Below are 9,730 nucleotides of genomic sequence, written 5' to 3' on the forward strand. Positions count from 1 at the left end.
TGTGCGTGCTTCTCATTGTGGTGGCTTGTCTTTGTTGTGGAGCAGGGGCTCTAGGCACGCAGGCTCAGTAGTTGTGGCTCACGGGCTCCAGAGCTCAGGCTCAGTAGTTGTGGCACACGGGCTTAGTTGATCCGTGGCATGTGGGATCTTCCTGGACCAGGGCTCGAACCCGTGTCCCCTGCATTGGCAGGTGGATTCTCAACCACTGCGCCACCAAGGAAGTCTCCCCCACCCCCCCGCCCTTTAACTCTTTAACCTATGAGAGTGTGGATATTATCTCCACAAAGATCTTGAATTATTTCCCGATTGGCTATCCAGTGGGTACTTTTCTGCTCTTATCCTGTTTAACTTTGCAGTTACATTGATACTTTGATAATGGAGTTCACACATTCCTTCTTCAGACTCCTATACTCTTATCTCCTGTGATACTAGGACTTTTACCTCAGGCTGCTCTTTCGTGAACTCTTCTTCCCCTGCTCTACCCTTAAATGTCAGTGTTCCACAGTAAATTTGCAGTGTGTGGTCTCATCCAGATTGATGATTTTTGGTGTTGTCTGTCTCTTCATAATTTTCAAATCTGTGTCTTTGGTCCGGGTTTCTCTCCTGAGCTCCGGCTCAATGAAGTCACCTGTTTAAAGGAATTCTTAGCTAAGATGCCTCACTCATGCCTCAGACTGAACTGTGTCTCCCTCTGCACCCTCCAGTTGTTGCCACTGGCACCACCACCACCAGCTAACTCCCCTCCGTCCAACTTACCCCTGCTTGGGTATGTTCTTTGTGTATGACATTACTGTCTAGCCGTTTTCTCAACCCATAAACCTAGGAGTTATACTCGACTCCTTCTGCTTGATCACTCCCGTCTGTCTGTCTGTCACCAAGTCCTCAGTTTTCTTACTCCATTTCCTACTCTGTTGCCTACTGCCTTGGTTCAGGCACCTGAATTAAGTTACACCTGCATTAATGCAGTAGTTTTATAACTGGTGTCTCTAATTCTGGCTCCATTTATTCCATTCTTCAGATTGCTGCCATAGCCACCTCTGTCTTATCCTTCAGCATAAGAGTTGAGACTGCTTGGCATGGCACAGAAGGCCTCTCCTGCCTACCTCTGACTTGTCTTCTGAAGTCTCTTTGCATTCCTTTAGTTGTAGCCAGACCGATCTCTTTGTGGTTCCTTAAACACATTCATGATTTTGAAAATGAATTATATTCTGCCCTCCCCTGCTTCATTTAGCAAACTCTGTTTAAGATTTTTCTGTAGTTGCACCTGCTCCAGAAAGATCTTTCATTTTCATGTTTGAGTTGTGTGTCATTTTTTGTGCACATCTTTATACTTTCTTACACAGAATGTCACTATTGGTTTCTACTTGACTGTCTCTCCCACTGGTCTGTAAGCTCCTTGAGAGCAGGGATTACTTCCTTATTTGTATGCTCAGCTTGTAGCACAGTACCTGGTGCTTATTGTCAGTGTAAGTTCAGTTCCCCTCTTCATTCACTCTTAAAACTGAACTGTCTCAGTCTTGCTGTTCTTCTTTCCTTCCCTTCTCATGTCCTTCGCACCATTATTTGCTTAAAAGGCAGCTTCCATGGGCCAGGATAAGGATTAATAAGGCACTCTCACTGCGGCTGCTGGGCAGGAGCAAATTTTAGATAAGATGACTGACCATGTGCTTCCTTTTCTCTGTGACCTGAACTTTTCCCTTCCTGGTGACCAGAATGGAGCACATCAGAAGATATTGAGTAATGATAAAATATTTATTAATCAGAGATTAGCTTAATTTGAAATTGCAGAAGCAGTCAGCATATGCTGTTCATGGCTACATGTATATGGATATGTGTGTGTCTGTCTCAAACTGTTGCCCACCATACTCCCTACCCTGACAAAGGGCAGTGCTCCTGGAAGGAATGTGACTCATGCTTAATTTCTTCACGCTCAGTTTTATAAGAAGACCAGACAGCTGCCCATCTTAATGAAGTGCTGTGAAGAGATCCAGCCACATCAGTGGAAGCCACCTGTAGAGAGGGAAGAACACCGGCTTCCATTCTGGTTAAAGGTACAGCCCTCCTCCTCAAAGTATGTCAGAAGTAGAAGGTCACTTGAAACCCGGCAGAAATGTCAAAGGCTACTTTACACCTCTGATGCTTTAGTTGTAGAACTAGGACTTAAGAAATCTTCTTCAGTTACCCTTCCTCTCCCACTTCTCCACCTGATTCTATAACCTTTTAAAAATAGTGGTTAAAATGCTAGTTTCTTAAAGGAAATTCAGAGGAGAGTTTCTAGAGTATATAATTGGAATGTAGTCTTTTTAGAAATATCTGATATCATGCAGAAAAATCCTTCTTAAAAAGATGTCTCGAGACTGTCCTGGAAAGGTACCTAATATCTAGAAACCCCAATTATCATTATTTTTTAATATGTTTATTGGAGTGTAATTGCTTTACAATGGTGTGTTAGTTTCTGCTGTACAACAAAGTGAATCAGCTGTATGTATACATATATCCCCATATCCCCTCCCTCTTGAGCCTCCCTCCCACCTTCCCTCTCCCACCCCTCTAGGTCATCACAAAGCGTCGAGCTGATCTCCCTGTGCTCTGCAGCAGCTTCCCCCTAGCCATCCATTTTACATTTGGTAGTGTATACATGTCAGCGCTACTCTCTCACTTTGTCCCAGCTTCCCCTTCCTGCCCTGTGTCCTCAAGTCTGTTCTCTATGTCTGCGTCTTTATTTCTGCCCTGCCACTAGGTTCATCATTACCGTTTTTTAGATTCCATATATGTGCATTAGCATACGGTATTTGTTTTTCTCTTTCTGACTTACTTTACTCTGTATGACAGACTCTAGGTCCATCCACCTCATTACAAATAACTCAGTTTCGTTCCTTTTTATGGCTGAGTAATAATCCAGTGTATATATGTGCCACATCTTCTTTATCCATTCATCTGTTGATGGACATTTAGGTTGCTTCCATGTCCTGGCTATTGTAAATAGTGCTGCAGTGAACATTGTGGTACATGTATCTTTTTGAATTACGGTTTTCTCAGGGTATATGCCCAGTAATGGGATTGCTGGGTCATATCGTAGTTCTCTTTTTAGTTTTTTAAGGAACCTCCATACCGTTCTCCATAGTGGCTGTATCAGTTTACATTCCCACCAGTAGTGCAGGAGGGTTCCCTTTTCTCTACACCCTTTCCAGCATTTATTGTTTGTAGATTTTTTGATGCTGGCTGTTCTGACCGGTGTGAGGTGATACCTCATTGTAGTTTTGATTTGCATTTCTCTAATAATTAGTGATGCTGAGCATCCTTTCATGTGTTTGTTGGCCATCTGTATGTCTTCTTTGGAGAAATGTCTGTTTAGGTCTTCTGCCCATTTTTGGATTGGGTTGTTTGTTTTTTTGATATTGAGCTGCATGAGCTGCTTGTATATTTTGGAGATTAATCCTTTGTCCGTTGATTCGTTTGTGAATATTTTCTCCCATTCTGAGGGTTGTCTTTTTGTCTTGTTTATGGTTTCCTTTGCTGTGCAAAAGCTTTTAAGTTTCATTAGGTCCCATTTGTTTATTTGTGTTTTTATTTCCATTTCTCTAGGAGGTGGGTCAAAAAGGATCTTGCTGTGACTTATGTCATAGAGTGTTCTGCCTATGTTTTCCTCTAAGAGTTTTATAGTGTCTGGCCTTACATTTAGGTCTTTGATCCATCTTGAGTTTATTTTTGTGTATGGTGTTAGGGAGTGTTCTGATTTCACTCTTTTACATATAGCTGTCCCAGCACCACGTATTGAAGAGGCTGTCTTTTCTCCATTGTATATTCTTGCCTCCTTTGTCAAAGATAAGGTGACCATATGTACGTGGGTTTATCTCTGGGCTAGAAAGCCCAATTATTTTTACCAAATTCTGGCATGTGCTAGATCCGAGTGTTCTTGTTCCCAATAGGCCAGTCTTCCGTCCATCCAGGAGGAACTGCAGCGCATAGCTGATGATGCCAGAGAGGTAGGAAATGTGACCGGAACCACTGAGATCAACTCAGACCCAGGCCTAGGAAAAGGCAGCTCGGAACTGGGGAGCGAAACTCGGTACCCATTGCTACTGCCTAAGGGTGTAGTCCTGAAGCTGAAGCCAGTTGCCAACCGTTTTTCTAGGAAGGCCTGGAGACAGAAGCGGTCATCCGTCCTGAAGCCCCTCCTCATCAGACCCAGCCCCTCTCTCCAGCCTAGCTCCAGCTCTGGGAAAACAGCAGCTAGGTCAACTCAGTCAGAAGCCCCTCCGAGCAAAATGGTGGTCCCGATTCCTCACGTGATCCAGCCGGCCACTGTCTTACAGACAGTGCCAGGTGGCCCTCCACTGGGGGTCCCTGGGGGTGATAGTTTTGAGTCTCCAGCAGCGCTGCCTACTACGCCCCTTGAGGCCAGGACCAGCTTCCCTCAGCCTGAGCCCCAGACCCTGCTCTCCTCTGCCCCTGTGCCCAAGGTAATGCTGCCCTCACTTTCTCCTTCTAAGTTTCGAAAGCCATGTGTGAAACGGAGAGCCTCAAAGAGAAAGGGGGCCAAGGCCTCTCTCTGTCTGAAGCCTGCCCCCCTCATCCACCCTGCGCCTGTTATCTTTACTGTTCCTGCCACCACCGTGAAGGTTGTGAGCCTTGGCAGTGGCTGCAACATGATCCAGCCTGTCAGTGCAACTGTGGCGCAGAGTCCTCAGACCATTCCCATCACCACCCTCTTGGTTAACCCTACTTCCTTCCCCTGTCCGTTGAACCAGCCCCTTGTGGCCTCCTCCATCCCACCCTTAATTGTTTCTGGCAATTCTGTGAATCTTTCTGTACCATCTGCCCCTGAAGATAAAGCCCAAGTGAGTGTGGACATAGGCTGTCCTTTGGCTGAGGGGAAAAATGCCTTTCAAGGCCTAGAACCCAAATTAGAACCTCAGGAACTATCTCCTCTCTGTGCTGCTGTCTTCCCCAAAGAGGAGCACAGCCCAGGGCCTCCACCAGCAGACAGGGTGTGCCAGGAACAGTTGTCAGAGGGCAATGCCTATGGCTGGACTCTTGTGAAAACAGAGGAGGGGAGGCAGGCTGCAGAACCACTGCCTCAGGGCTTCCAAGAATCTCTAAACACTTCCCCTGAGGATTTAGAGGAAATCATTAAGATGGAACCTAAAGACCCCGGGGAGGACATCTCTGGTGGATCCCCAGAGCAGGACAGCTGTGATGAAATCAAAGAAGAACATGCTGTGGAATTGGACACTGGCTTCACAAGTGAGGAGTCAAGCGGGCCTAGAGAGGTGAAGAAACAGACGGTCCTACAACAGGAGGAGGAGAGGAGTCAACCAGCTAAAACCCCTTCAGCTTCTCAAGAGCCTACTGATGAAGGAAACTCAGGAGATGTGAGCAAGGGGTCCCCAAGGAATGCTTCAGCCTCCACTGACCCTGAAATGGTGCTTAGCAGCCCCTCAGGGAAGCCCGAAGACTTATGCAGTGTTGATGGTCAGTCAGTGGGGACCCCAGCTGGGCCAGAAACTGGAGGAGAGAAGGATGGGCCAGAGGAAGAGGAAGAAGAGGATTTTGACGACCTTACCCAGGATGAGGAAGATGAGATGTCATCAGCTTCTGAGGAATCTGTGCTCTCTGTCCCGGAACTCCAGGTGAGAGTTGGGGACTGTTCTCCAATATTTTGTGGACTCTGTAATAGGTTTAATTTACTGATAGGCCGCCTGCTTGCTTTTTGCACTATAGATAGTCCTAAAATCATTTTTGACTTTTTAAGGTATCACGGGACATAATTTGGGGCTTGAGGTGAGAGCAGAGGGAAAGAGTGAAATGTTACTTATTACATTTGACTTAAACTCGTTTAAACATTAAATTGAATCACTTGAGCACAATTTAAATGACCCCCCCCCCCCAAAATCATAAGTATGGACCCTGGCAAAAGAAAATTATCTTCAGGCTTGACCGTTCAAAATACAACTGCTTGGGAATTCCCTGGTGGTCCAGGGGTTAGGACTTGGCACTTTCACTGCTGGGGCCTGGGTTCGATCCCTGGTTGGGGAACTAAGATCCCGCAAGCTGCGCAGCGTGGCCAGAAAAAAAAAACAAAAAGCAAAAAAAAAAACCCCAGCACCCCCCCAAAACAAATCTGCTTCCCACCCCCCAATCAGTTAATTAACCTCAGTTTTCTCCTGAAAACGTCTGTACAGTCAGCACTTGGTCAGCCACTGTAGATAGCTCTCTTGAACACTCTTTGGGGTGTTTTGCAGGAAACAATGGAGAAACTGACTTGGCTTGCATCTGAAAGGCGCATGAGTCAGGAGGGTGAGTCTGAGGAAGAGAACTCCCAGGAAGAGAACTCTGAACCTGAGGAAGAAGAGGAAGAAGAAGCAGAAGGAATGGAAAGCCTGCAGAAAGAGGATGAAATGACAGACGAAGCCATTGGAGACCCTGCTGAGAAGCCTCCTACCACTTTTGCCTCCCCCAAGACTGCTCCAGAAGTGGAGACCAGCAAGTCCCCACCAGGTGAGTTGGACAGGCCTGAATGGGGGCGGGTCTCAGGGACATGTGCAGAATGGCTAGCTTATAAAGCAGAGGCTAGTTCCCAGAGGAAATCCTCTGGATCCCCCCTGCCAGTCACCCTTCCCCCAGACAGATGTTTAACCTGGTGCCATTGCCGAGAAGAGACGCTCAGGGAGTTTAAATTTGACTTTCATCAGCTGCTAGATTTGTCTCAGATCATGCAAGTTTCTACACTGCTTCTTAATCCATCTGTTGCGCGTGAGGCCCAGAGCTATGTTCATTTCAGAAAGCACTGCTTATTCCTCACTGAGACACAGTCTCTAGAGAGCCCAACATCAGACCATGCTCACTCTTTTTAGACTTCCATTTTCAGTATGCAGTAGCTGGGTATCTCATTATCATGCTAGTTAATGCAGTTATGCTGCCGACTCCGCATAGGCCTGACTTGACGGGGACAGGCGTGCCTCTCATAACATTTTTCCAACAGCTTTTCTCCCAAGTTACCACATAATATAGGATTTGGGCGGGGCGGTGGGATGGGGAGAGTAGAGGTTGCAGGGACAGACAGTTGTTTTCACATGTACTCTAAGGAGAGAACATCAAAGCTGCTGGAAAGGGCCGGAGCAATCATCGAGTTCGCAACAAGCGGGGCAGTCGGGCCCGGGCCAGCAAGGACACCTCCAAGCTGCTGTTGCTGTATGATGAGGACATCCTCGAGCGAGACCCACTCAGGGAGCAGAAGGATTTGGCCTTTGCTCAGGCTTATCTGACCAGGGTAGGCAAATGCTGCTTCCTGTTCCTGCCAGTTGCTTTCAATGAGACTGCTTCTATTTCAGGGGAGGTGTTTTTAAAATGAAGTATGCTTTTCAGGCTGCACAACAGCCTTCTATGCCTCTGCCTTTGTTTTCCTGGAATTACCAAAAGAACTGTGTGAGAGAACTACAAGGACACCGACTTCAGTCCTAAGCAGATTTATTATTACTGCCTTAGCATATTACCCGTCTCTTGCCCAGAAATGGGGGAAAGGTGACTTCTACCATCATCAGTGAGGGGATAGGCTAATGAGGACCTTTACTGAGCCCTTGTCTTGAAAAGAAAGACATTTGGTACACTGGCCAGAAAGTGGGCCTCAGTGAGCTTTAGAGTCATGAACCAACCTGTTGGTGGCAGTGGTCCCTATCTCTCATTCTTTTGGTAACCACCTGGTTCCTTTATACCCCCAGCAAAATGGAGTACTAGCAGTGATAGTCATGGTTTTTCTTGTCTCCTAATATTTTACTAACATTCCTAATTTATGTGTTATTTACCCTCAGATGATATCGTGCTGAAATATACATACCAAGTACTCCTTATATATCTCGGTATCGAGCTGAAACCAGGAAGGAGAGGTTAGGGTTGTGAGCTAGAGAAAAGCTTACCTGGTATTGTGGGTAGGGCTCTGGTCTCTAGAAAATGAAGGTTTTTCCATCCCCCACTGCCAGAAAAAGAGCTGTGCCTAGCTCATGGCCCTGTGTCTTCCATTAACAGATCTTAGGACCTGTCAGAGGAGTAGCCTCTGAAGGATAATTCCAGAGCTCTCTAACAGTAACTCCTCCTCCTCCCTCTGTCCCATTATTTCTTGTTGGGGCCCAAAGGAAGGGTATTGATGATTGAAAGTCCTCCTGTATAGGTCCGAGAAGCCCTGCAGCATATCCCTGGCAAATATGAGGACTTCCTTCAGGTCATCTATGAATTTGAGTCAAATACTCAGAGGCAGACAGCTGTGGATCTCTACAAGAGCCTGCAAATCCTGCTCCAGGACTGGCCTCAGCTCTTGAAGGACTTTGCTGCTTTCCTATTGCCTGAGCAAGCCCTGGCCTGTGGATTAGTAAGTAGAGGGGCAAAGACAGCACACGAGGATTCTTGGGTCAGAGCAAGACTGGGATGGAATAGTGTTGATCAGCACTGTTCCAGTCTCCTGACTGCGTCCAGTCAGATAGCCTTCCCCTAGCCCAAGGTCATAAGAGCCTCATTCTTTTCAAGGGATGATCTTCCCAACTTCTGTTCTCTCATTTTCTTTACATGTAAAATGAGGGGGGTTTTCCTTTGTTTCCAGTGGAGACCTTAGGTAAATCATATGCCCTTTGCTTCTCACTGTTGTGAAACAGGCATTCATTCAACAAATATTTATTGAGTACCTACTATTTGTCAGGCAAAGTTCTAGGTACTAGGGATATAGTAATTATAAAAGACTAAAATCCTTGCCCTCATGGAGCTTATGTTCTCATGGAGCTTATGTTCTCATGGGGAAAGTTAGGTGATAAACAGTGAGACATATATATTGTAAATAAATAAATAAATAAATAAATAAATAAATATATATATATAATAAAAATGATAGTGTATATATAAACAGTAAAATATATATAATGCTTTAAGTGAGAATGTTGCAGTTTTATACACGGTGGTCTGGGAAGGCCTGTATGGTAAAGTGACATTTGAAATGTTGGAGAATAAGTGTCTGAACATGAGGAATATCCCACTAGTTCTGGGTGTCTGTCAAGATGGATAAACACAGGAATAAAGGATATAATGAGATTATTTTGAGAGTCTTAAAGCAGTTAAATGGTAATGGTATGATTATACATAATCTTCCCTTCCTGTATTATTATGCAGATCAAATGAGTATATATGTGAAAATTCTTTGTAAACCGTGAAATGTATCTGATCTCACAATCCATGAAACAGTAAGCAACTTGAGATGTATAACTCTTGAATCTTTCATTTACATCTTAGTTTTCTTGGGTTGGTAGACCCCAGTGACCCAAGGTGGATAGATGCTAGAGTCTTTTAAAAAAAAAAAAGATCTCACAGGGAATTCCCTGGTGGTCCAGTGGTTAGGATTCGGCACTTTCACTGCCAGGGCCCGGGTTCAGTCCCTCATTGGGGAACTAAGATCCCACAAGTTGCGCAGCGCGGCCAAAAGGAAAAAAAATGATCTCACAGTTGTAAACCAGAGCCTTGTTATTCCCCATGCCCCTAGCATATTTTTCTTGCTTCGTATGCTTAGAACCCTCAAGTCCTGTGCACACTGTATAGATGACTCCTCTTTTGCCCTCTTTCCACTCTTGTAGTTTGAGGAGCAGCAGGCTTTCGAGAAGAGTCGCAAGTTTCTTCGGCAGCTGGAAATTTGCTTTGCAGAGAACCCCTCACACCACCAAAAGATTATCAAGGTCCTCCAGAGCTGTGCAGA

At 45.5% G+C, this 9,730-nt stretch overlaps 1 protein-coding gene across 1 annotated transcript in view; it reads left to right on the forward strand.

The window, feature by feature from the left end:
* Window positions 1-9,730, forward strand: part of GON4L (gon-4 like) — an 87,656-nt gene that overhangs the window by 68,442 nt on the left and 9,484 nt on the right. Inside the window, exons 20-25 of the mRNA XM_029227571.1 lie at window positions 1,935-2,051; window positions 3,930-5,633; window positions 6,246-6,501; window positions 7,089-7,273; window positions 8,168-8,365; window positions 9,612-9,730. Coding sequence (XP_029083404.1) covers window positions 1,935-2,051; window positions 3,930-5,633; window positions 6,246-6,501; window positions 7,089-7,273; window positions 8,168-8,365; window positions 9,612-9,730 — 2,579 coding nt within the window. The remainder of the gene's footprint in view (window positions 1-1,934; window positions 2,052-3,929; window positions 5,634-6,245; window positions 6,502-7,088; window positions 7,274-8,167; window positions 8,366-9,611) is intronic.

This window comes from Monodon monoceros, unplaced genomic scaffold (genome assembly GCF_005190385.1).
Source record: "Monodon monoceros isolate NGI ecotype Baffin Bay Population unplaced genomic scaffold, NGI_Narwhal_1 Super_Scaffold_18, whole genome shotgun sequence".
NCBI classification, from domain to species: Eukaryota; Metazoa; Chordata; class Mammalia; order Artiodactyla; family Monodontidae; genus Monodon; species Monodon monoceros.